This window comes from Gadus macrocephalus, chromosome 6, assembly GCF_031168955.1.
Source record: "Gadus macrocephalus chromosome 6, ASM3116895v1".
In the NCBI taxonomy this organism is placed as follows: domain Eukaryota; kingdom Metazoa; phylum Chordata; class Actinopteri; order Gadiformes; family Gadidae; genus Gadus; species Gadus macrocephalus.
The window spans coordinates 17,761,423-17,789,299 of record NC_082387.1 but is presented as its reverse complement, the minus strand read 5'-3'; the positions used below and the strand labels follow the sequence as shown (position 1 = coordinate 17,789,299).

The following is a 27,877-nucleotide window of genomic DNA, read 5'->3' as shown; positions in this document are numbered from 1 at the left end:
CTACCTTTCAGCGTCGGCAGCGGTGATGGCGATGAGTGGCGGGGTGCGTAGCGGCAGGGTGGTGGGCCGCGGGGGCTTGGGGAGGGCCGTGTCCGCCTCCGGCCTGTGGGCGTAGTAGTACTGCTCGGCCTGTCTGAAGGCCAGGGGGGGGAGCTGCAGGGTCCTGCAGGACAGCCTCCGCACCAGGAGGGGCTCCATGCACAGGAAGGGCTCCGGCTCGGGAGAATCTGGGGAGTCATCCTGGAGGAGGAGGGGGAGGGGGAGGAGGAGAGAGGAGAGGAGAGGGGAGAGGAGGGGAGAGGAGGGAAGAGAGGAGAGGAGGGAAGAAAGGAGTGTAGAGGAGGGAAGAAAGGGGAGAGGAGAGGAGGGAAGAGGAGAGGAGAGAAGAGGAGAGGAGGGAAGAGAGGAGAGGAGGGAAGAAAGGAGTGTAGAGGAGGGAAGAAAGGGGAGAGGAGAGGAGGGAAGAGGAGAGGAGAGAAGAGGAGAGGAGGGAAGAGAGGAGAGGAGGGGAGAAAGGAGTGTAGAGGAGGGAAGAAAGGGGAGAGGGGAGAGGAGAGGATGGAAGAGGAGAGGAGGGAAGAGAGGAGAGGAGGGAAGAAAGGAGAGAAGAGGAGAGGAGGGAAGAGAAGAGAGGAGGGGAGAGGAGAGGAGGGAAGAGAGGAGAGGAGGGGAGAGGAGGGAAGAAAGGAGAGGAGGGAAGAAAGGGGAGGAGAGGAGGGAAGAAAGGGGAGGAGAGGAGGGAAGAGGGGAGAGGAGGGAAGAGGAGAGGAGGGAAGAGAGGAGAGGAGGGAGGAAAGGAGAGGAGGGAGGAGGAGGTGGAGGAAGAGGATTGGAGGGGAGGGGGGGAGGAGAGAGAGGAGGAGTGGGTGAGTGGGGGCAAGAACAGGAGAGGAGAGAAGGGGGGAGTTGGATGGAGAAGAGGAGGAGGGAGGGAAGAGGAGAGGAGGGAGTAGAGGAGTCGAGGGGGGAGAGGAGTGGATGGACAGGGCAGGAGAGAGAGCGTAGAGGAGACAGATAGGAGAGGAAAGGGGAGGACAGGAGAGGATGGTTGGAGGAGGGTAGAGGAGGAAAGGAGTGGAGAGGACAGGGGAAGGAGAAGAGGGAGAGGAGGAAAAGAGAGAGGTCAGGGGAGGGAGAGGGAAGGAGAGGAGATTGGACAGGAGAAGGATGAGAAAGGAGAGGACAGAAGGAGACAAGATAAGAGAATAAGTATGAGAGTGAGAAGCGATTGGAAAGGGCAAGTTATCGCAACAAAGGAGTCAGGAGAGGAAGCCAGGCACATCAGAAAAGAGAGAAAGGGTAGCGCACCGACAAGTGTCAGAAAGCAAAGGTGAAAGTAAAAAAGTGAAGGATTTATGTTTGACAGGGCTTTACAATCTTATGAGGAAAATACAGTGTCTGTAGTATAGTAGAATTCAAACAGAATATTGAATATGAACAGGTCATTTTCAAGTATCCGTTACACCATTTTCCCTTAAATGGTGTACGCATGGTGAACAAGGCAGACAATAACATCTTTAAATAATAGGAGATACATTAAAGTAGACATCTTGGATATGAATGTAAAGCAAGGTGACGGTCATTGCCGGAAGGCTGGGTCCAGCAAGGTAAATGCTGTATTAAATCATTGTGATACAAGGAAACACTATTTACTAGAGGTATGAGTCAGACCGTAAAGGAGACCACCACATGTCAACACCGAACCTCTCGGCGACAAAAAAAAAAGAAAGAAAAGATAAGATGAATTTGTCCTCGGGACCGAGATGTCACGTGGGATAAAGGATGAACATCGTTCACTGTTGAGGATGATATCGGCTGAGGAATGGGGAAGATAAAAGACCCACGCATGCGGGTCGAAAAGGGAAAGAATTTTGGGGAGAGAGATAATAGTGGTGCCCAACCCCACTATGAAAGCAGAGGAAACGGCGCACCTTGGGTTAGAAAGTAATAATAAGAAAGGGAGAGGGGCGAATGGGGACCTCATTCCCCACAGCCATATGTTGCTCTGAAGGTGGACCGGCATTCCGCGAGACCAATGTTGGGCTATCAGTTATCCGCTTGGACGGCAGTGAAGAGGAAGCCTTTACATGATAAGACACCATACATCGGTTCACGCACCCAATTGCGTTCTAACGGCACACGGCGCATTGAGTGAGCGACTCCACTCACTAAACCTGCGTAATTTTCTTTTCAAATAACCCCAAATAATCTTGCAGCTCCCTCCTTTATCGAACACTTCTGGAAGTACCTTCGACCTGGGATACGGATGAATACACAAACATACTCCCAAAGTGGGGTGCTGAGAAAGCGTGATTAATGAAGGCTCATTATTAATCTTCTACCTTACCGTGAGGAGATTTCGCATTTGTTCCACATGGTTATTCCATTTCCCCCCTCATAAATAGGGATTAACCGTCAAAACCTGCACTGCATCATTTTAAAAGTTATAGGCCTGTATTATGGCACGTTAGGTTGGGTACAGCTTTACCCCCACCAACTCAACCTGTAGTGTGAGACATTCAATGGTGCAGATAGACTTGCATTAAACTCAACTGTGTACAACAGCAAGAGCTAAGGTTGATGCGCTAATCTACTTCCGAACAACGGAAGGCCAAGATTTTTTGTGTGGAGTTTTTATAATGTATGCGTCTCATCTGGCTAAAGTGTTCAGGCGAGGATTTGGGCCTGGGGCACTCTGGTGGTTAAAAATAACAAATTCCGCAACAGTCTAAAACACATGAATTAGGTCGGCAGCTAGTGCTAGTGCGCGGCTAGCAATGTCCACCGGCGTTCTGCTGCCAGAGGCTCGCCAAACTTTAATGCTGGGGGGGGGGGGGGGGGGGGTTTCTGAAGCGCGATATTTGATTGACAGCCCTCCTCACATTCCATTCTGAATTGTACAGTAAATGGCTGAAACGATAGTTACTTATTGTAACTCTAGATTCTATGAGTATAGGTGCAGCATTTTAAGGCTTGGGTTATCCCTAGGCGTGAGCCGTAGCACTGAAAGATTTGTAATCCCCGACACCAACAGCGTGGGCCTCAATTACGTCCGCGTGCGGCGTGCCTCAATGACGTCTGCATTTCGCAGATATAGTCGAGCGCCGGCGGACGTTCTGCTCCCAGTAAACAGCTTTTCTTCAGCTATTTAAAGGACAATGAGGCCGACACTTAAAAGGCTGCGCCTATACTCATAGAATCTGGAGTTACAATACGTAACTATCGTTTCAGCCATTTACAGTACAATTCAGAATTGAATGAGAGGAGGGCTAAGGAGGGCTGTCAATCAAATATCGCGCTTCAGAAACGGCCAATCATAGGAAAGCCCGCCCTGCCTTGGTATGAGAGTGGCGAAGTCACGCCCTTTCCGGTAGGGCTCATGGGACCTATGAGATCGAAAAATATGAATGGGTGTCAATGGAGAGAAAATAATTTATTCTGGTCCCGGTCTTTATATGCCCTGGATTACACATATGTTGTTTGTGGATTTAAAGGATAATTTTTCATGCAAAGAGTTCGACCGTTTATTGTGCAATTGTTCAGATAAAGGCTGTAGAGAAAACACAACGAGAAAGACTACACGGCTCGTATGTGACGTCACGCTCCCTGCGACTGGCGTGGAGAAGACCGACAATCTTCCCATCGGCATAACTGAAACTCTGCACGTGCCCCGACTTATAATGGTTTTCACCTCTTTCGATGCTTTTATCCTCCCCTTGGAAAAAGCGGTGAAGTGGGGCAGAGAGATCGCCATCTCTGTGCCGAGTTCCAAGGGCGGGTGTGGTGACGTATATCATATGCGTCTAGAGCAGCGAAGAGCTGTAGTTCACAAAGCGGCCTCACATAAAACCTAAAATTATCAAACTTCTTCACGAACTTCTTTAGTTTTCTTTGCATGAAAAATTATCATTTAAATCCACAAACAACATATGTGTAATCCAGGGCATATAAAGACTGGGACCAGAAAATAATTATTTTCTCTCCATTGACACCCATTCATATTTTTCGATCTCATAGGTCCCATGAGCCCTACCGGAAGGGGCGTGACTTCGCCACTCTATAGTGCCAAAACTAAATTCGCGCGCGACAGCAGAACATCATTCGCGAGAGGCTGTTACGCGCGAGAGGCTGTTTTGCACGCGCAGAGGTAATTTGCGCGCGCAAGAGGCTGTTTTGCGCTCGCAGTTATTATCTACGAGTGTGGAATAATATAATACGCCCGAATAAATCTTTTATCACATTAGTGAATTATGGCACTAATGTGTCGCCATAGGCAGAGGTTGTCCACTGGAGACGTGTCCGTTCCTCTGACCCGCCGCTGCCACCAACAGGGGGCAGTGTGGGCGGCAGTAGTTCCGGAGGTAGAGCGTGTTGGTTGGTAACCGCAAGTTTGCTAGTTCGATCCCAGGCTTCTCCTAACCGGGGAGTGTCGAGGTGTCCCTGGGCAAGGCACCTAGCCCTAACTGCTCCCGACGAGCTGGCTGTCGCCTTGCATGGTTGACTCCGCCGTCGGTGTGTGAATTTGTGCATGAATGGGTGAATGTCAGGCAATATTGTAAAGCGCTGTGGATAAAAACGCAATATGAATGCAATCCATTTGCCATTTACCAGTAGGAGCCGACCCAGTAATACCCAGAGCGCCCACAAATATATTCCCGCCGCGGATCTCGTCGGTACCGTTTTCCTTTTGGATGCCGTTTCTCGACCGCCCCGCTACACCTCTGCATATCAAAATGCCAATCATCAATCAACCAGTCACTCGCCAGTGATTCCTGCATAATTATGTATATTGTATATTGGATTGCATTGTTGTTAGCAATTGCCGTCCAAGGAACCGAAACAGAGGTAAACACTCACACACACACACACACACACACACACACACACACACACACACACACACACACACACACACACACACACACACACACACACACACACACACACACACACACACACACACACACACACACACACACACACACACACACAGGCCTATATTAGAATACCTCACAAAGTCTTATTTTCTCAGTCAATTGTTGCGGTTTACTTTCAAACAATTTTTTATTTTCATAAGGATGAAGTAGTTTCCTTAAATGTTAAAAAATATTAATTAATTAATGTAGCTTTCTTTTAATTTTTTACTTTTTGTTATTCTGAGTTATTGTATTTTTTAACCATCAAATATATGGTTCAGAGAAAGTCTTTGGGCAGATAAAAGTGAATTCAAGAAGTAAGATGATAGGCAGAGTGTAGAGATTTGACGGCGATCATTTGCATTTTATACATTGAAATCAATGTTATATGCAAAAAGTGCATTTGAGTGCAAACGCATAAGGATTAAGTTTCATCTACAGGCATGCTTTATTAATAAATGTTTATGGCATTGGGGTTGTTTTACTCCAGTTCTACTTCTAACCTTTAGATGTTGGCTCACTCAAATGAAAAAAGACTAGCTTATACGTAGCCTACCTTAATGGCTCTAGAATTTGGTGCCTTTGATAGTAACTAAGGACATACAGTATGCTGTGGCAGAAAGTAAATTGGATTGGAATGACTACAAACTACAAATAGGAAAGACATTTTAGTACTAAAGAAGAGGAAAACATTCACCATATGTTTTTTTTCCTTTTCAGAATTATTATCTGTTTGCACTGTGTATGTAATGTACAATTCTTCTTCCCAGAACGCTTTAATTACACATGTGACTAACTACAAATACGTATGCAATGCTTAAACTATGAGTATAATTAGAGGTTTCTTACACATGATGAATCTTACCCTGACAATCTCAACTGTGGCCCCTTAACCATGGCTTCTGGGAACTCGGCTCATCACTAGCGGTAGTGTTAGATAATCAAATTAGACGGTTGGAAACCAAAGTGGCCGCAGTCAGTGTGGTATCTGGTAGCCTACGTGACCAGCATCTAGACCTTCATAGTTTGAATTCCTGTTCAACGCCAAGGCTGTCTGTCGTATGTAGTGCTCTGTTGTTTAAGGATCCTTGCCCTTTGTTTAGTTTGTGGTCCCCCACATTGAACTCATCACTCAATTCTTGTGATGTATTGTGTACACATGGATGCAAGTATTGATTTTAGGTTTGATTTTTAATTTGTACCCAATGATTGCTTTAGACTTGTTACTTTACACGTATGACTTGCGAAAGAAAAAGGGCTTAAAATGCAATGTTTAAACCCACATATATATATTTGTTTTTTCATATTACTATGTCGCTTTTGTTTCAATCAGGAATCTGAAAGCCCCCATCTTGGAGCCGTGTGTGTGTCACATTTACTGCGTGAAATTACTGCGTGCACCACCACATGAGCTGTGCCAGGAAGGGAGAAATCCACCTGGAATCTGACTAGGGTTAGAGAGAGAGAGGGTATTTTCCAGTGCTGTTTGGATGAGTGAGCACACTAAATCTTATTCTATGATTTTGGGTTTGTTTTCTTAAAACATATGGTTGAGCGAGAACAATATACTACAATATTGTCTTTGTATTCATTCAAAAGTTGAATGATACTCTATAATACTTTAGAGCGCAATAAAATGGGACACATTATTTGTTATTACTTTATCCAGGAAACGATCAGCGGAAACGGGCTCTGGTGTCGGTGTGGAGGAGATAACTGTGGTTTACTAAGTGAGGGATTAGGAGAAGAACTAATGTACTTTGTGTATTTTAAGAGCCCCACAAACCACCATCCCACAACCGCCCATCCCTTCTTCGCCTCCTCCTTCCCTCCCATCCCTCCCCTCCTACCTAAGGGGTAGAAAGATGAAATCCAACAGGAAATAGACCTTGACATGTTTAGGCGCCTAAGGCCCGATAAAGTCCACAGTGCACCGATCCATGCATAATTGACCCAGAATATGATTGTAAGTCAATTAAAATATGCATGCTGCAGTCAATACTATGTGCATTCTATCTAGTTTACGCCACACACACACACAAGATACAACAGCGTAAACATCGATGTGAGGCTACAGACCAACAGGGCCAGTGCTTCTCTATAATTGTGAGGTGATAAAAGCACATCTTGGTATAATTGGACCAAATTAGAAGCCGCCGAGTCCATTTAATGTCAGGTTAAACAGTGGCACGGAGTCAGAGGCCTCTGTCTGAGTTAATGGCATTTTCAATAAGATATGACACAGAAATATCACACCGAGAATCCATGTGTGCCACGTAGCTGGAAGGATCTCACCCCCAGTGACATGCCATGCTCCTTATAATCATGGGCAGCTACAAACACCTGATGCAAGACTAATCACACCGCTTAATCACACTCACTAGGCGGTGAAATTGAATTGCTGAACAGGAGATAATGATTATTTACACTGGGTTTAGAAGAAGAAATATATATCCTGCCTCTCCCTCTGCACCTGGTGTGTGTGTGTGTGTGTGTGTGTGTGTGTGTGTGTGTGTGTGTGTGTGTGTGTGTGTGTGTGTGTGTGTGTGTGTGTGTGTGTGTGTAATACTGGGTTCTGAAATTAATGAGACAGACAGTTGTGATATTGCGAGCCTGAAAGGAATATAATTATTACTGATATAAGTTATAATATTGTTGCTGCAGTTAAACACCCCCATTTTGTTTCTTCCTCACATCCAATAATCAAAAGCACCCTTGCTAATCCAATAATATGCTACGCAAAGCAGTAGATTGCTGTCCTTTGATTACACATACTAAACAAATCGACAAACACAGACTCAAACCGTTGCATTTTGAATGTGAGCAGAGTAGAGTGCATACTTCAATGTGTATGCCATGTTTGCAGTTACCTCCACCAACAGGTTGGCAGATGAATTGGAAGGATGGGAGGAGATGTCAGTATAGTGGCGTAGATACCCAATGGGAATCAAACCCCCAACCCTGGCCATGTTAATGGCGCACTCTATCTGTCCTATCTCCATCCATCACTGGAAGTCACTTTGGATAAAAGCGTCTGCTATGACTGCATGAAGACCTCTGCCGTGATAGTAAATAATAAGCCAGATATAATACCTTTTATCAGATATAAAGGTAATGGTTAATATTGGTATTGCCCTGAACAGCGCATAATGAAGTAGTCTGTATAAATGGTTATTAGAGGCTGTGTGAGGGGTGATTGTCCCTCAATAAGTCAAGATATTGAAGTCCTCAAAAGAAAGACATCTGTAATGGAAGTGAGCCAAGGCACAGTATTCATTCTGCCATCTATCTATTGTGCCTTATCACTGCGACCCAGAATAATGTCTGTTCCGCTTATCTTCCAGCCCTCCCCTCCTATCCTCTCCTTCACACTTCATTAAGCTTTTACACACGCCATCCTTCTATCTGTATTTATTCCTACGTCTATTTAACCTCACACCTCCACCCCTTACTACTCTCTAATTATTCTGTCGCAGACTTTATCTTATTGGTTACCTACACAGAATGCAGCAAAGCAATTACTTAGAAACAGGGAGTTAAATTGCAGCACCTTACTGCCTTTAGGCGTCCTGTAACGAGATTTTTTTAAAGTTCAACAAACAAGTAAAACATCCCGATCACCAGGGGGAACCCCTTTTCCTGTTCTTTCTTAACAGAAAGACCTGTCTCTGGTTGTCCTCCTGCTCTTTCTCTCCTTCCTCCTTAGCACGACGCTGGTCTACCAGCCTGTTTGGCCGGTGGCGTCTCTCCGTAGGGGGTCCAAATTGCTGATCAAGATGTGTTCTCGGAAGGAGACGAGGCGGGCATCTAGCCATGCTTCAATCTCTCCCTCATCACATTTGCTTGGCCACAGTCACATCCGCGTCGCCATGGCGACGCTCATGGCGATGCTCATAAGGTGACTCATGACTATTCATCAGCGCTGCGGGCTGATTGGGCAAGCCTGCAAGGGCGGCACATTACATATTCATCAAGGTGACTTGCGTCCCCTCGCTCTACCTCTATAAGACCCCCTCAGGATAATTAAGGAGTTCTTCGGCTCCTGTATTCCCCCCCCCCCCCCCCCCCCCTCGCAGTTCACTTTGTTTTAACCTTGTCCCGTCTATTTCCCCCTCTTCTCTTCTCTCTAATTACTGGTGACCCTTGATACCTCACCTGCCCCCCTCATCATGGGCAACCTGCCCTTCATCGCCCCCTTCCTTCTATCCTCTGCTCACCCTCCCTTGAGGGTGGCTTTGCTCTCCAACTGTCGTATCCACTCAAGACCAGTGGCTGCATTTGATTATTTATAAATGTGGACATTCGAAGTGAGTACTCGCTTTCTTTCGTTCTGTCTCACATCTGTCCACGTGGCATCCTTCTGGAAAACCTATGAATAATATACAGAGGCCTTACATATAACAGCATACTATGAATCAGTTTGTAAACAAAAGACAGATGGATCTTTGAGGACACGGGTGAATTCTACAGAGGGATTACCTCTCTGTCCTTCATTTTGACAGATACACATACATTTGAATTGGGGTTCAAGGTCAGCAGTTACCATGGTAATCCATGACATCTATGCACAGGATGCCAACGGCTCTATGTGGCAGTATCTCTAATGTAATATCAGTGGTGCTATTATAGAAGTGACCTCTACACACGATTATACAATAGGAGAGACACACCATGCCCAGGATATGACAGGCTTATCCCCCACACCAGAGCCAGGGTGAACCCCCTCCCTTCAGCCCTATGGTGGCTCCAGTCCATGCCTGGGTCAAGCCTGTCATCAACATCATCATTCCTCTTCATCCCCTATGGGACATAAGGCTTCAATGAGCACTCTCCATTGCATTCGGTCCCCGGCTTTGGGTCAAGCCTGTGAGGACCCTTTACTCAAAGCATCAGAGAAGCTAGAGATATAAAATGAAATCATGTACTGTTGTTGTATGTACATATTTATTTGATCTTACATAACTGTCATTCAATTAGGATAAGGAACTGATGTCTGGGAAGGCGAAGTGTTGTTTACTGCTGGTAAGGTGTTTATTGCACTGACAGCAACAGCGAAGGAAGGTTGTGCGCCAGATCATTTTTTAACTAGTTTGCCGCCACAGCCACCCACACTAACTTCCGACGATACTAAACGTGTCGGAGCGCAGATAAGCCCGCCACACATAGGGTTTTTGTAAAATATTAACGCCCAAAAGAACCATCGTCCTTGTTATGCAAAGCTATTCAAGGTGATTGGTTTTAGTCCTTAGGGCGGGCAGATACAACTAATTCTAGCCCTGTATAAGATGCACAAAATAAAATGTATGAATAAGTCAACAGATTTTTTTTAATACTTTTTGCAAGCCCCAAAATCATCTTGGTACATAATTGTTATTTTTCATGAAAAAATATTTAGTACCGCCTTTCTTTGACGTAAATCAGCACCGTTATTTATATCCAAGTGACACATGCAATACATTTGACATGCAATCACACTGAGGCATTCAAATGAGGTTCACCATATGATTGGGCTGTGATTAACTAACCAGGTGGGCTGTGAGAAGATATAGCCTACATAATCACTGTGCTGAAGATTTGGGCAGTAATCAAAAGTATTACTTCTTTTTTTTCCTTCCCAACATTATTCATCAGGATAAGAAATCCAACACGGAATCAATAAGCAGGGTGAGATAATCAACCAATTAATTAAATAAAATTAATTGATTTATGGTTTAGATTGAGCATATAAATAAATTGATTCGCCGCATCTGTGTATTCTGTGCTTTACTTTGATGACTCACACACACAAACAAGACTAATTTGTTGCGTTCTTTTTTCCTCTTTATTCTCACAGCACCTGAGTGATGTGTGATTTGTGATGTGTGCGGTGTGACATCATCGATGCACTACCTCCCTTGGATTAAGGGTTTCTTTGGGGGTTTCTAGCCAATTAAATCTCTTGCTGCTTGGGTGTGTGTGTTCTGTTGGTTTGGTTCCAACAATCTTTTCTTCTTGCGAAAAATAATAGATGTCTGAGAACCATTCCCTATGATTGTAGACACTCTTACTACGTGTTACCTTACAACAGTGGAGGCTGGACATGGTACATGTATAGAATACACATTGGGGATTCTATACATGTATGACTTTAAGTGCTGCAAGTTTCCAAGTTTCATACTTCCACTGTATATGAATGCATTAAGGCCGTAGGAATTGAGTGGGTTCCATTTTGTTTTTGTTTATTTTTTGTTTCTAGCTTAAAGGGGTAGTTCGGAATTTTGGACATAGGGCCTGATTCTCAAGTGAGCATTGGTATTCTATATCACTGGAGACAGTTTTCAACACATTTCATTCAGTCCTTCTAGTTGCAGAGTTCGCTCGTGCTAGGCTAGCGCAAGTCAACGGGCAATGCTAGCCTGCTATTAAAAACAGTCTTACCCACTCCACAGTACACCCGAGGTAAATCAATTATAACAACAGACTATAAATCTAAATGTCTGTTTATAGAATAATGTTAGAAATAAAACCAACCTTGCATTGCATTGCATTTTGAGGGAATTGCGGGGTCTCAGCAGCAGTGTTTATATTCCTGTACGTAGGCTACGGCAGCGGCGGACTGATACCTATACCTGCCGCTGTCATTGCTACAAACGCAGAGTACAGTGAACGAAGGAATTCTATAAGCGTATTCAATTAACAAGATATGCCCACGTTTGGAGGAGTTAGCGATGCATCTGCTTTTGAAGACGATTATGAGGAATTTGTTGTATCCAACGAACCGTACATGTACGAGCCGGTGTTTTGATGTCCAAGCCAGCAGCAACAAGCCACAGTTGAGTCCTTTCTGGATCTCGCACTGGAAATTGGTGGAAACTTTGTGGTGCCCATCTGTACCGTTTTTTTCTACAATTTCAAAAAGCACACTGAACCATCATGTTGCCTAGTCGTTCAATTGCGCTTCTGTCCCTCGCTTCTCTGTTTACGTTATTCTGTCGTGATTCGGTTACAAACCTAACCAGCGCATAGTAAAATTCCGCTTCTGCTGAGAGAGTAGTCCCTCAATGATTCATGCGATGCAAGGTTAGTTTTATTTCTAACATTATTCTATCAACACAGACATTTAAATCTATAGTCTGGCGTTATAATTGATTTACCTCGGGTGTACTGTGGAGTGGGTAAGACTGTTTTTAATAGCAGGCTAGCATTGCCCGTTGACTTGCGCTAGCCTAGCACGAGCGAACTCTGCAATTAGAAGGACTGTATGAAATGTGTTGAAAACTGTCTCCAGTGATATAGAATACCAATGCTCACTTGGGAATCAGGCCCTATGTCTAAAATTCCGAACTACCCCTTTAAGGGGGCCAAAAGAAAACTCGGTCATTTGTAGTTTAGCAACCCATGTATCAACAATATATCGGATCACATTTGAGCCTACCAGCCAGTATGGTATAAAGTCAATAGACAGAACACCCCATACCAAGGATGTTCACAGCCTACAGATAGACACGAGACTTATAACCAACTGAAATTAATATTCATTAGCAAGCTAGTACCTTTGCCATTTCAAAATCTATTCATACATTCATAAATAAAATGCTATTACAAGAGCAGGACACTTCCGGGGACATCTCCAGCTGGGGACATGCATACCCTTAGCATTGTGTTAACAGAACAGTGCCACAACACAACAAGTGAATAGAAACGTGGCTTTGTGCTAACAGGATAGCGCTACAGCATAACAAGAGAGTAGAAATTTAACGTAATGCTAACAGAACAGAGCTACAGGACAAACAGTGCATGCAAACGTATCATCATCCCAGCAGAACAGAGCTTCAGGACAACAAGTGCAGAGAAACTTAGCGTCATGCTAACAGAACAGAGCAAAGGAACAACATGACACATACATGGTGTTCTGGGCTAGCTGACACAGGCATCTACTTACACTGTCCCTTTGGCTGTCGTCCACAGACCGCTCATTATTTTGCATGGTCCACTTCGTTTTGCAGACCGGCGGCCTTCAGACTCAGTGTAAACCAAAACCAGGGCTATAGAAACAATAAGACAAGACACACATTAGGGCTGTCAGTTCTAGACTCAGACGAAGTGCTAAAAATGTGTTCAAATGGTATCTGTGGTTAATAGACGACACTGATCGGTATAGGTGATGTAATCTGATAAATTTAGTAATCAGAAAAAACATAAGTTTACTGAAAGAACTAAAACCTTTGACTACACTGTGTGTGTGTGTGTGTGTGTGTGTGTGTGTGTGTGTGTGTGTGTGTGTGTGTGTGTGTGTGTGTGTGTGTGTGTGTGTGTGTGTGTGTGTGTGTGTGTGTGTGTGTGTGTGTGTGTGCGTGTGGGTGTGTGTGTGGGTGTCAGAGGGAGTGTGTGTGTGTGTGTGTACGCGTGTGTTTCTCTGTTTGTGTGCTATTAGAATGCATTAGAGGAGGAGGTAAAGGTCAGTGAATCATCAACCAGAGTTATAAAGCCCTGCTGCGTTTATCTGGCCTAATAATTACCTCTAGTGTCCACCTGTTGCACACACACAGTCCGCCCATCTTCTTTCTCCCTCTCTCCATCTCTACACCCCCCTCTCTTCCTCAACCCCTGTCCTGTCTTTTTTCCGCTCTCGACAACTTCATCCACACACACACACATTTTTGTCACAGATGTCACACAGTGCGGAGCCCATTTCTGTTATACATTAGAGAGCCTGGTCATTTTGTTCCGGACATGCTTTTACCTTTATCCACCATGCACCCTGAAAGTAAGCAGATGGCTCGGATTAATCCTCTCCACCCGGTTCCCATCTGTCCCTCAACACTTCTCTCCTGTTCCCCCCTGATCTAGGTAGAGACGGACACAGAGATGTGTGGCTGGAAGCTGGCCAGCCACAATCTGGGCCGGTAGTAATGCTTTAGGACTCTGTACTTTCGCTGTACCCCCTGGCTAGCCAACCACTTTATCAGCCCCTTGTAAAATAACCCGAATGTCCAGCTGCCATCAAGCTATGTAAATCTGCCCCTTTAATGCATTACAAACATGCGTAGTACCTCCCATTCTCTCTCTCTGTCTCTTCAAACAGTCTGCAGATGGTGGATGGTGGAATGAGAAAGCGTGCACCCAAGCTGCACATAAGAGAGGAGAAGAGGAGAAGATGAAAGGAAAGGAGAGGAGGTGAAAGGGTGAGAGGAGTGAAGAGATGTGAGGAAAGGAAAAGAGAGAAGGGGATGTGAGGAGAGGGGAGGGGAGGAGATAAGAGAAGAAAGGAAAGGAGAAGGGAGGAGAGGAAGGGAGAGGTTTGGAGACTAGAGAAGAGATGAGGAGGAGTGGCGAAAAGAGGGGAAAGCAGTGAGAGAGGAGGGGAGAAGAGAGGAAAGGAAAGCAGAGAAGGTGAGAGCAGAGGTGGAGAGGAGGGGAGAGAACAGAGAAAGGCGAGGAAGGGAGAGGAGAGAGCAGAGGGCGGGACAAGGGAGGAATGGACAGCGGAGGAGAAAAGAACAGGACCAAGCAGAGGAGAAGAGAGGGGAGGGTAGAGGAGGAGAGGGGGAAGGATGAAACAAGAGAGGAGATGAGGGGAAGAGAGATAGGGGGAGAGAAGAGAGAAAGGGAGAGAAAAGGAGAGGTGAAGTGAGGAGTGGACAGGACTTCAGGAGAGGGGAAACGAGATGGGAGAGAAAGAACGTTCATGATGGGCCTTGGCCTGGTTCTATTACTGTGAGCTAGATAAACAGCCCCTCTGATGAGCCCTCTCGGAAGCCAGGGGAACTTTGAATGGGGGAATACACCGCATATACTTTAAATACACAACCACTCGGTCTGAAAACACCACCACCTCTTACCCTCCTTGAAAAAACAAACAAGGCTCAGTCTATTTGTTTTTCTAACCCAACAGTATCAAGAGCTATGAGAAACTGAAAAGTATAAAAACAAGTGGGCAAGTCTGTTGACGCCAAATTACCTATATTCTGTTGGAATAAGCAACATCTATAGATATTATCTTTAAATTCTCGGAAATTGTCGGTACAATGTATGTGTATGGGGCAGTACCAGGGATCCAATGGCATCAGTTTCTCCAATACATCCATCAACCACCAACAACTCAGTTCATACAATACCCTCGGAGCTATAGTACTTTGTGTTATCCAAAAATAGACTACCATTCTTGATAACATTGAGATACAATGAACCCAAATGCATGGCACTGTTATACATTGCAAAACTTGCAGAAGGTCTCATATCTGTTGCAAATAATGAAAGGCCGTCTGGTATCTGATGCTAAAAAGTCACTCGACCATGCATTCACGTTGCATGTGCAATACAGTACAGGGTTTTCCCATTGTACAACGTTAACAGGAGCACTAGAGTAGGCATCAGTTGAGGTCGTTTTAACAAACAGAGCAGGGATTAGATGGTGTGTGAGTAGAGCTTTTCTGGTGTTAGAGAGTATTCAGCACAGTGGGACTACACTGATTACTTATTGACTGCACTTTGCCACTGAGTGGCGTCTGGAGGGAGCTGTTGTACCTCACCTCGCTTCACAAGGTCGTTAAGTGACCTTTCCTGGACTGATGGTTCTGTTAGAGCCTGAAGGCCCCATGTGTTACCAAAACAATCTCTCTGAGCTCCTAGCGTGTTGATAGATGAATAACTAAATCCAAGCAGAATGTAAGGATTCATTCTTATGGTTAGTTTGAAATCTCCTATGGAGAACAATCCAAATGACATTTCTACGGCACATATCCCCACAGGCAGATATTCATTTAAATTCATTGATTCAGTAAGGAAGGAACATGGCTGAAAGCAAAATGTGGTAGGAGGGGAAAAGGAAAGAAATTGGGATGTCACTATTTACTTTAAATTGGTATTGAGGATTTTGTTCTGAAATGCAAATACTGCAGCTAGTAACCGAGCATGCTGTTTGTTACAGATTTGAGTCCACAACAAAAAAATTACTTTATGTCAGCAATGTTTTTGTTTGCTGGTGACTCACAGAGCTTTCATTTTTTTTGTGCAAGATCATATCAGTATTACATTGGGAGAAAAAACTAGTGAGCTCCCACATACACACACACAGCATGACCAGCCACACACACACACACACACACACACACACACACACACACACACACACACACACACACACACACACACACACACACACACACACACACACACACACACACACACACACACACAACCCGAATACAAACAAACACACATCATTTCAAATGTAAGCATATCTGACATTTGTTATTCAAAGTACTATTTACTTATTATATTGAATCAGGCTGCTATGGTGTGGTGAAGGGGAGATTATTTTTTTTTGTGTGTGTGTGTGTGGAGGTGAGCTCCCAGCTCAGCACCAGGGGGCTGATTTGTCAGACCTAGGCTCTGGCATAAATACAGCTGAACATGAAGCAAGAAAAGAGAGACCTGCAGACTCTAGCCCCTTTCATTTTTATTCCTGCCTCTGTCCTGTTTGTTAGGTTAAACTTTCATCATCTTTTTTTCAATCAACTCCCTGCTAGGGATAACCATGACATTTCATCACATTAGCCAAGTGGGCAAGAAGGAGGCGAGATATGGCTCCATCTCAGACTTGAAGCAGTAGGTCATGGCAGCATAATGCGCTTTACATCTCCCTGGTATAACTCCTTTCTGCTCCTGTTGTCTGTCTCTCACGCTGCCGCCTTATTGAATAATGGCTGAAAGCATCTGGGCCCCTTTATTATAACCGTCCAATCAGCCGAGAGGAGCATGGTCACCTCGTTAGAGTGCTCATCTTCTTTTGATTTGTTTTGTTTGTCTTTGTTTGTCTTTGTTTGTCCAGGTAGTGTGGTGAATCAAGCCAATCAAGGCAATTTTGAGTCTAGAGGAGTTTACATGTCCATCGAGAGAGAGAAGCTGGAGAGATGGGATTAACATAGCCTTGATGAGAAGCACAGAAATAACAAATGCGGCAAAATGAATTACAATCGCCAAATATACAATCCCCAAGACTGAAGGCAGATCCAATTATCCATTTTAAGATTCAAATTATAATCAAGAAACTCTATAATCTACCTTTTTTTTCCCGCTAACCCTACTTGCTTAGACAGCAATGAGGTGGTAATTCCTTCGTGAATGACTCCAATAACCTCTAAAATAAATGTGTCCTCATCAATTCGTTTTCATTTCCCCATGGCCCTTCCCACACACAGAATCTCCCAACTCATGGGATTCCTTTACTTTAGTGGCACAAAGGAAATTATCATTCTATTGACTCCACAATAATTCTCCATTGATTGAGGTCATGTGATAACTGCCACAGCCGTTGTGGGTTAGATAACGTGTACGCATGAATACACAGACGCAGCCAGCCGTCCCCCGACCCGCTGGCCTGGTGTGAAGCAAGGACCTCTGACATACAGTACAGTGGTAGCACCTCCAAGTGGCGTTTTAGCGCCAGTATAACAACACAAAGCAGGACGGTTTGGAGGCTAAAATTTGGACCTGGACACCTACAACCAGGTTGACTATATTTATCCAGCCATGATTTGGGATGGATATGTGGTTTGACGGCAGATGATGATATCTTGTTTGAAATGGTTGAGGCCTTTGTTTCCGATGTGACGTCATCAAAGCAGACTTGTTTTTGTTTGGATTGCATGATGTTTGGCTGACCATGCGCCGTCCTTCACACCCCCTGGCTGCCAAAACAATCTTCCTCTCCATGCATCACATAAATCTAACCACAGCGGGGGTGTCAGCCGCTGCAATGGCATCAAACATGTGTACACACACACACACACACACACACACACACACACACACACACACACACACACACACACACACACACACACACACACACACACACACACACACACACACACACACACACACACACACAGCACAATCCACACCACGCCCAAATTCAACTAGCTTCAAAGAAATGCTCGCTATACCAGCAACCCAGGCACATACATGTTGCACACACACACACACACACACACACACACACACACACACACACACACACACACACACACACACACACTCGCTATACCAGCTACCTAGTAGGCACATACATGTTGCACACACAGAAACAAACACAGAATAACTCACTGTGTATGTGTCGAATAAATGATAGATGCAACCGTCATGTCTTCATATTTCCCAGCTTCTACGTCTCTAGCTTTGTTCTGTACTCAGTGCCAAGCACGTTATAATACAACCTTAAGACGGAATCACAAGTCCAAACTCATGTCAGGGTGAATAGAGCCGTGAGTCACTGTTATTAAGCCCTTTAATAACATTCCCTATTTCCTCTCTCCTCTTATGCTGCTATTTTGTCCGTGATGAGGTTAACTGTTTAAAGACTTTGTTTACAAATGCATTTGAGAACTAAAAATACCTTGACTTTGACTTAATATGAAGGGCCTTTAGCTGAACTATGCAACTGCATAGGTAAGTCCCCTGAGGGATCTCCTTGCTCACTGACGTGGAGCATTTTATGTCCAACATATATTTTCCCTGGGGCCCGAAGTGTTTCAATTGTATTTTAATTAAAACAAAATATGAAAGGGAATAAACAGCATGGAAGTGGAAAATAAATAAGGTCCTTAAGATTAGAAACAGTTGCATGCACTCAACATTCTCCTTAAGGATAAGCTATTTTTTGTAACCAAGTCTTTATCTTATGTACCTAAATGGGGCGGAACATGGAGAAAAACACTCAAAAGGCTTAATTTAAAATGTGATTCTAATAAGCTAGGACTATATAATCTAATAATCAATTTATAAATCACAATCATTATGCCATGGTTTTCCTGCCCCACATACATATGTTCCTTGTAGGCTTGTTTAGAATGAACAGACTATATCTCTTCATTTGTATTATATGTAAGATATTGTTTATATATGTTGTGATTTTGCTTAAAACAATGTAACAAAATAGGTGGCATTCAATGTGGTAAATTATACAATATCATGCAACTCTTTGTATAACCAAAAGATGTCGCCAAATAGTAGTTCTGATCTGGGTTTCTCTGTCATGGTTCCAATTAAACTAGCACTATTACATACAAATATCTCCACACTACCCCTCGGTAGGACTTACTCAACCATTCAACATACTGCGTCAAGCTGTTCTTTATGCACACATATACTTAGTTACTAGGTCGTACAGAAGGCTACCTTTTTCCTATTTTCTTGTTGTTTGTCTAATCTGTCCTTATCTGTGTGTGAACACAGTGCCTCTTCTCCCTTCCCCATGTGTCTCACGTCCCACTGGATGCATTATGCCATCTCTGACCTGAGGCAGTTGCAATCCCCATAGAGCCAGAGTGAGTCACCGTCACATACAAGCCAGCAGACGCATCACACACGCGGCTGCAGCTCTCACATGCTGCATCTCGTCCTCCATATACATCTAATACAGAGTCCGAATTACTGAATAAACGCACTGACGTAACGTTAAATGTCATGGTCCTGAACCCAGCGCTATTGAATTCATACAACACTGCTAATAGTGAAGCTAGTTAGAGGTTGATTGACAGTTTCATTAATAACGGGCCATCGCGCTGCTCCTATTCTATAGGTCAACACAGATCTGGGAAATACAGTTAGCAGTAAAGCAGATAAAACAGATGCCTTAAAGTCTGCTCCACTTCATTACTCTGTTAGATGTAATGCCGCCAACATTAGGAAATGTATGATAAATGTCTTGCAGGGATGCCCTAAAGATCAAAAGGAGGTCAACGTTATAATATACAAGACATTTGAGATTGTATACATTCCATATGTGCATTTTTTTTTTTTCACATTCATTATGTTAATTATGTCTTGGAACACGAAATACATGGACAAGCAGTAAGCACCCACACATACAAGCGGACAAGCACACACACACACGCACACACACGTGCACATGTTCACACGCGTGCGCAGCATCGATATAGAGATCTGTGGAAAAAACCCAGCCTCACACACATACTCCATCACTCCAAATCCTCACACATTGTCCTATCAAAATAGATTACTTCCCATTAGATTATGAAATACAATACACTGTACATATATCTATATAGAATCTGTGATCGTCATCACCATCAACATCGTCACATTAAAAATAAAGATTGTGGGCTTTCAGAGGCTTTCAGAATCCCCAATTTTTTGATTGAAAGAGCTCCCTTCCCCTGAGTGAAGCTATACCTGCTTCAGAAGGTCAACCGACAATCCAAGAACAAAAAAAAAAAAACATCCCATAGCATATGGAATAACCATGTTATTCTTATATCAACAGAACTAAGGGTGTATGGCCGCATAGATTTAAAAAATGTCCCTGCATTAAAGTTGATACAAACATTGTTACAGTTAAGTATGGTATTTAAAGTACAGCCAGACCAAATACATCCCCTTCTGCCCTGCAATACACAAGGAATTAGGGTCGTAGGTCGCTCGGTGTCCTAACAAAATAGTATGCACCCACCAATCTACCCAGAGAGCATGAACATAAATACTGCACTATGTTATGAGTACAACTAAATACAATTATGTCCAACTTTTGTCAACATCCAAATTCCTTTACTATAAGTCAACAATTTGGTAAAATTAGAGCCAGGCAACGTCAATGTTCTTGTGGCATTGATGAGCACATATATGTTTAAATGATCCTCACTTGGGACATTCACAGCCTGAACAGTATTGAGACCATTTAATTGCATATGTACCCAATAAATATTTATACTTAAATGAACAGTATTATCGATATGGGCTTTCAGTAATTTTCTTTGGCAACGACTATAAAATAACAAATCATTCCATGTTAAGAAAGATTAAACCCAAACCGTGTCGGTACATAGTAGTGCAATATGGGAGATTCAGTCTGTAACCAGACTCACTGCAGAACCTTCAACAGAGGATACAGTTCTCCTGTGCTTTCATGGGGTTAGCGTATAGATATCACAATATTAGACACTTTGAAAGGCCTCATAACACCAAGATCATCAAATCTGTGGTTCTGCCAAAAGATCAACACCAACCGGGATTAAAAAGTATGATTGGCTTACGTTAAACGTATTGCTAAGAAGGGTAATCGAGAACGTTTATTTGTGTGTGAATTAACTATGTTTGGAGGTGACCCTTGAACCATGAATAACCTACCATAGAAAGCATTTAATATGCAGTACACAGAGGGGAATATGGAAATAACATATGCAAATGAACTCCTACATATGTAGGATCTACATCTGATAAAATGGCAAAGCCATTAATCAAAATAGTCAAATTTCTCCCGGAAGTTCAGGCAAAATATATTTGTGGCCGGACCATAGGACTTTGTTAGAATCATTAACATTTGTTGTTTATTCAATGCTCTGTCTTTCAAACCAGTGTCTTAAAGCTTCAGACACCCAAACCGAAGATAAGCAAGTGTATTTCTAATCTCACACTTACTTTTATGTGACTTTCATTCACTTGTAGGCCTATAGCACGATTCACATTTCACACATTAAGCTAAGTGCACTGTGTTTCATGTGTTTATTAAAAATACACCATTTTAAGTGCAACAATAAGGCTTCATGCATGTTACTCTGTCAGGGCTTGAAGGAGACAGATGCTTTTTTCAATGACAAGCGGGCACACCATCACTCAGAGAGAGGGGTATCCAGGCTTCATCTCAACGTAGGCTTCACCACATTACGCTGCCTTAGCCCTGATGCTGCAAGGGATGCAAGTTCAGTCAACCTTTCTCAAAAGAAAACGCTAGCAGTCCAAACGCATTAGCACAGATTGTTCCTCAGCATCAGGGTTGTTTATGCGAAGAGAATTTAGAGAGAGATGTCGTGTTGGGCTATATGAGGGGGGAAACAAATATTATTTGGTTTGCTTGTTTTTGTTTGAGCTATCAGGTTATTATGAGACATTATGTTTGCGAGTGATCACTGAGGAGATAGCATTTGGAATCAACAACTGTTTCTGGTTTTGTGTGTGTGTGTGTGTGTGTGTGTGTGTGTGTGTGTGTGTGTGTGTGTGTGTGTGTGTGTGTGTGTGTGTGTGTGTGTGTGTGTGTGTGTGTGTGTGTGTGTGTGTGTGTGTGTGTGTGTGTATCTTATGTCCATGAAGTGAGACATGGTATGACCTGGTCTAAACATAGTAAGTGTAAACAACTGTTAATGGAAAGTTTAAACTGAGCACAGGAAAACAAAGCATGGGGTTTTGGTTTTATCCAATGCTTTGGTTGCACAGGGTGAGGCTGTGATAACCGAAAAAAGATCAGTGCATACCATCTCTCCCATGAGACGGGGAGAAGGAGAGAAGTCCCCTCTCTCCCTGACCCTCCTCTCCCATTTCCCCTAGCCACCCATCACCGCCAGCCTTCCATCTTCTCCACCTCCTCCACAGCCCCCAGTGCCTCCATCCTCCCATGTCCCTCACCCTTTCATCTCCCCAACCCTCCCATCTCCACCCACCACCTCAACCCCCACCTCCCCCTATCCCCTTCAATGTCCAATCCAGGGAATCCCCACTTTTACACAGTTTCTCCTCCTCCATGGTAGGAGAACATGGCCGTGAGAGGTTCTCACAGAGTCCTCACATGTAACCCATGATGTCAAGTCAACTCTTATCTCACTTCCAGGAAGCAAATGAGTGTCTCAGAAACTTAACTTTTATTTATGAATCTATTTTTAGTTGAAAATCTAATTTGAAGGACTTTTCGAAAGGCCTCCCTATTTGGGATGGCACATTAGTTTATTGGGTTACATACCACCCTCTCTGTCAGCTGTAACACTTGGTTTACACAGCTTAGGAAGGAAACACTGCTGGTGTTGAGGGGAGGCCTTTCTAAAAGTCCTCTCGTTCTCATTTTCGCTTACTCTCTTTCTCTTTTACTTATGCTCTCTCTCTCTCGCTCTCTCTCTTGCCTTATCTTCTCCCCTCGATCTTTCCCCTCTTTTTACTTAAAATCTCCTCCTACACACTCTATCACACTGTTCTCTCTCACAGCTCTCTCTCTCTCTCTCTCTCTCACAGCTCTCTCTCACAGCTCTCTCTCTCTCTCTCTCTCTCTCTCTCTCTCTCTCTCTCTCTCTCTCTCTCTCTCTCTCTCTCTCTCTCTCTCTCTCTCTCTCTCTCTCTCGCTCTCTCGCTCTCTCCCCCTCTCTCGCTCTCTCCCCCTCTCTCTCTCTCTCCCCCCCTCTCCCCCTCTCTCTCTCTCTCCCTCCCTCTCCCCCTCTCTCCCTCAATTCGGCCGGAAGTCATTACTCAGTCGTGGAGACAGAGCAGTGAATACACTGATATGTCATCACTGCTTAGTCTGGTACAATGCAGTTAGACAAGGTGTCTGTATTGTAACCACTTTTCGAATTTTTTAAGTAAGGTGCACCTCGATAACACACAAAAACAGTTGTTTCCTGATACTATCCAGCTGTTCTGAAGGTCTGTGCTTTCTTATGGTTGTATACTATCAGTGTTTTCCCTAAATGCATGGATTGTCCGCGCCACTGCAAAAAAAAAGAGCAAAGAAATTGCAAATCATATTTGGAAGCTCAATCTGTAAATGTTTCCCCAAAAATCTCACCAGAAGTGAGGCATGCCCCCGGATCCCCCTAGCGTTGCTAGGTTACCAACTCACAGCACTACTGCTACAAAAGAATCTAGGGGAAACACTAATACCATACTGCAGGGAGAGAGAGAAGGGGGGTGGGGGGGTGGGGGGGTCAGGGGGGAGGAGAGTGAAACAGAGAGGAAGAGGGGGAGAGAGAGGGAGAGAGAAAGAGAAAGAGAAAGAGAGAGAGAGAGAGAGAGAGAGAGAGAGTGTCCCATTGCATTTGTGTCGTTACCCTGTGCTGTTTAGCTCATGATGTGTCATGGGAGGTCTCAGCTCATTACAGAACCTTCTAAGGATGTGCAACAGAAAGACAAAACATATTCTCCAAAGTAACGGTTGTTCTGAGCAGTTGTTAAAGTCAGACTGCACATTCTTCAACAGATTTGACCTGTTATTTTTGCCAAACATCTGGTGAGTGAGGAACTCTTCTACCTTAGGAACAAATAGTCCCTCATGCCAAAGACACATTCATGTCACGTTAGTTTAAGTCATCTATATAAAAGCAAAAAATTATTATGCTGGCCGTTTGTATGCATGTGTGTGTGTGTGTGTGTGTGTGTGTGTGTGTGTGTGTGGGTGTGTGTGTGTGTGTGTATTGACATTGTTTGTGGCATGAGCGACTGGGTAATACAACTAAAGTTAAAGCTTGAAAGATCATCATCAACATTTAAGACTGAATCATTCTCCTCAGAGTCTCCACAGACAGGAAGTGCCTTGACTACATGGACGTTTTATTCTTGTTTCATGAGAACGGGTACTGCAGAAAAAAGTGCAAAGACAATAACTACATAGCATAACTATGTTTGTTTTTGTGTGTGTGTGTGTGCGCGTGCGTGCGTGTGTGTGTGTGTGTGTGTGTGTGATGCCTTACGTGCAATAGGCTTTGACTGTCTTAGTATATCTGGCCAGAAAAACCCAGAGAAAACAAACAACTCCTTTATTACAGTAATGAATATGCTTTGAGAAGCAAGTTCCATGTCTTTTTTTTCCAATAACCTAGTTGTCATGAAATGGCAAGAATGGCTCAGGGAAATCTTTGACATTAGATATTGTTGGCTACAGAGGATGTAGCATTGGACCTGTGTCTAACCTCTGGCCAAATCCCAGAGCTCCATATAAACCTCGACAGCTCTCCTTCTCAAAACTGTGCCTCATTGTAACCTTTTTGTTGTTGTTTGTCTAAGCCTCATAGTTTTGGCCTGATGGGAAATATACAACCAGCCAGACACACACAAACACACGCACAAGCACATGCACACGCACATTCACATTCACACTCACGCATACACAGACAAAACCATAGCAATAGAAACCATAGCCGAGAAAAAACTCTTGATTCAGTAATCTCTAAAAATGAAGTAATGGTGCGGAGGTGATAAATACATTAGTATTAAGCGTCTGGTTGTTGCATGCAGGTTCATAAAAAGGTCACAGGGGAGTAGTTATGAAATACAGGGAGAGCTTAGTTCATCACGCATGCACACACATTCACAATAACACACACACACACACGCGCACACACAAAAGGCCCCAGCAGGGATTTTTCTGGAAGACAAATGCTGATGCTACACACGAGGAGCAGTGCAGGTGGTTGTTAGAGAGAGAGAGAGAGAGAGAGAGAGAGACAAAGACAGACAGAGAGAGACAGACAGAGAAAGAGGGAGACAAAGACAGACAGAGACTGAGAGACCGATAGAGAGAGAGAGAGAGAGAGAGAGAGAGAGAGAGAGAGAGAGAGAGAGAGAGAGAGAGAGAGCGCAGAGTAAGACTAACTCTGCTGGGTTTTCATTCACACACACCGGCAACCATTCACAAAACATACTTGAACTCCTTCCATCAGCATTAAAAAACCAAAACTCATCGCTCTAGTCCAACACAACACCCCAGGTGATCAACACGAGCATTACGTTGACCTTCTCATACCACTGCATTAATGGTAGCGTGTCGGTGCTGACTGGTCGGCGCTGGTGGCAGCCGACATACTGCCAGGCTGCACTGCCAGGCCGCCCAGCTGACGCACAGCCAGGCCCAGGTAATGCACAGGTGGAACAATGAAACAAGTGTCTCCATCTTTTTCCTCTCTGGGCCCGGTTGGCCAACCGCCCAGCAGCGGGACATTCGCATGGGAGAGGTCAGGTATGGAGAGAACAATGCTGTGTCTGTAGTACTGCTCATGTTGCAGTCGGAACCAGACACAAAGATTGTGGAGCTGAGAGATTGTTTTGTTGATGTTACTGTTGTTAAGGTTGTGGTTAATAATGTTTTGAATGAGTGAATTGGGTAGCCATCACCAATGCTGCGTTGTTTTTGTGTTGTTGTTTAATCCTTCTATAGGGCATGTAAAGTTGATGTCCCACCGTGTTTTAATGCAATGGTGCATGCTCATGTTATGGGATAGGTGCCTTTGTTTGTCAATAGTTTGTTCCTGCATTAGGGGAGGCATTGGTCCCAGGACTTCAGTCCTAGGATCACATTTCTAGGACCCTAGTTTTTTTTATATATATATTGAAATACTAATTTCAACTTTCCCCATTATTGGTTTTCAAAATAATAAAAGCTACTTTTATCATTCAAACATGTTACGTTTTCTACAATGGAAAATAATGCCGTGTCTCTTTCAAAGCCTTGGCATGCATATTCAATTCACTGTGTGCCATGTCCTGCGTTTGGTGACTTTGGAAATGAGGAGAGAATTTCCTTAACTAACTGATGGCAAACAGCATTATCCTCATAAAGGGAACAAGGGCAAAGCCCTGTGCTCTGCTGTTATGCATATGGTTTAGTTTAACAAGGGAAACTCTGACACATACACCCCCCCCCCCCCCCCCACACACACACACACACACACACACTGCCTCACATAAACACATAGGTTCCAGCGCACTGTTTCTGTTTGTCTCTTCTTCAGCATATACACAGAATGGCGGTGTGTGAGATCATCAGCTCTTAATCCCCATTGAGAGCTCAGCTCCAAAGGGCCAAGCTAGCTCTAAGTGATGATTAAGAACTAGTTTCGCCAGGGGCAAGTCAAAGAGAGAGACACAGGATGGTAGTTTAGCCACTCATCAATAGCCGATGCTGTGGCACGTTATTTAGTACTGGTTATTCCATGGACTTCAGTCATTATGAAGACGATACAATCAATTATTATACAATTATTCAATTAATCCTCATATTGGTCACAATGACAATATTTGTTAAAAAACGTCCTCACTCTATCTTGCATCTCAATCATTGTTTCATGATCTCTGTGATATGTTAGGGGTAAAAAGGCAAGGAATCACACACAAACCCGCACACACATCCGCAGACACACACACACACACACATGATATGACAGGATGTGCTGAGTAACTAGTGAACAGATCATTGTTGGAACCAGAGGCATCACATGCTCTATCAACTTATTTTGTCAAATGTGTTGTGTCTCTTTTCCTCCAAAAGTGTGTGTGTGTGTGTGTTTGGCAGCAGCACAACTTAGAGCAGTCCTATTTATAGCGAGCTGCCAACGCCAACACCACCACAACCACCAGCGGCAATGCACCCTGGACCCTGCACCCTGCAGCCTGAAAGTCACACCCGGAGATTTCGGGAGGGAGTCCTTGAGCGACTCTGTCAACATGAGGCATTGCAGTGACAAGTTTGCTGATGAGGTTGGTCACTGTGAAGTCGCAGTGCACCGCTCGCTGCTACAGCTCCTGCCTGCATCCACTGCCTGTGCGTGGGTCCTCTCCTCGCCACACTTAGACATGCATCTACACGTCCTCGAAACCCTGAATTCAAGTGTGTGCATGTGTGTGTGTGTGTGTTTGCATGTGCACGTGTGGGCACACACAGAGCCAAACGCAGATGTATGGACAAACTTGAGGCATTAGTTGTAGTGGTCAAGGTTCCTCCCAGCCGCCGACTGCGTCTCTGTGATGGCTTGTCAGCATCAACAGTTGCTGTACTCCTTGCCGAACACCTTATCCAACAAAAGTGAAGGGGAACAGAGAAGAATTAACTTACCTTATTGCTATGAAGAGAGACCCAGATGGGGCTAAAAGTCCCGGGTGCTGGCTGTTATTTTCCTCCTAGTAGTCCTCCTTAAGACTCTCAGCGAGTAAAACCAAAACAAACTGTGCAAGTTGTAGCCAGAGTGTTTCCCGTACAGAGCAAATCCCACTCTAGGGCTCGCAGAGGCTCTCTGGAACGAGGATGGGACTCACTGCTCACAAACCCTGACAGCCAATCGTCGCACAAAGGCTGCTCCTTCTCCACTAATCAGAAGCCGCTCACGCTCAATCCCACTCCTCCCCTTCCCCCCTCCTCCCACTAAAAGTTCCCATGGTTGTAGCCCCAGCCGGAGGAGGAGAGAGGAGCAGAGGAGGAAGAGGAGAAGAGAAGA

At 44.2% G+C, this 27,877-nt stretch overlaps 1 protein-coding gene across 1 annotated transcript; it reads right to left on the bottom strand.

The window, feature by feature from the left end:
• LOC132459111 (cAMP-specific 3',5'-cyclic phosphodiesterase 4D) lies at positions 1-27,671 on the bottom strand. Its single transcript, XM_060053488.1, has 3 exons — positions 27,499-27,671; positions 12,838-12,940; positions 1-240 (listed from the first exon to the last, which is right to left on the bottom strand). Exons 2-3 carry the CDS (start codon positions 12,880-12,882, stop codon positions 1-3), a joined length of 285 nt encoding a protein of 94 aa, XP_059909471.1. The 5' UTR covers positions 12,883-12,940; positions 27,499-27,671.
• Positions 27,672-27,877: the final 206 nt, after the last annotated feature.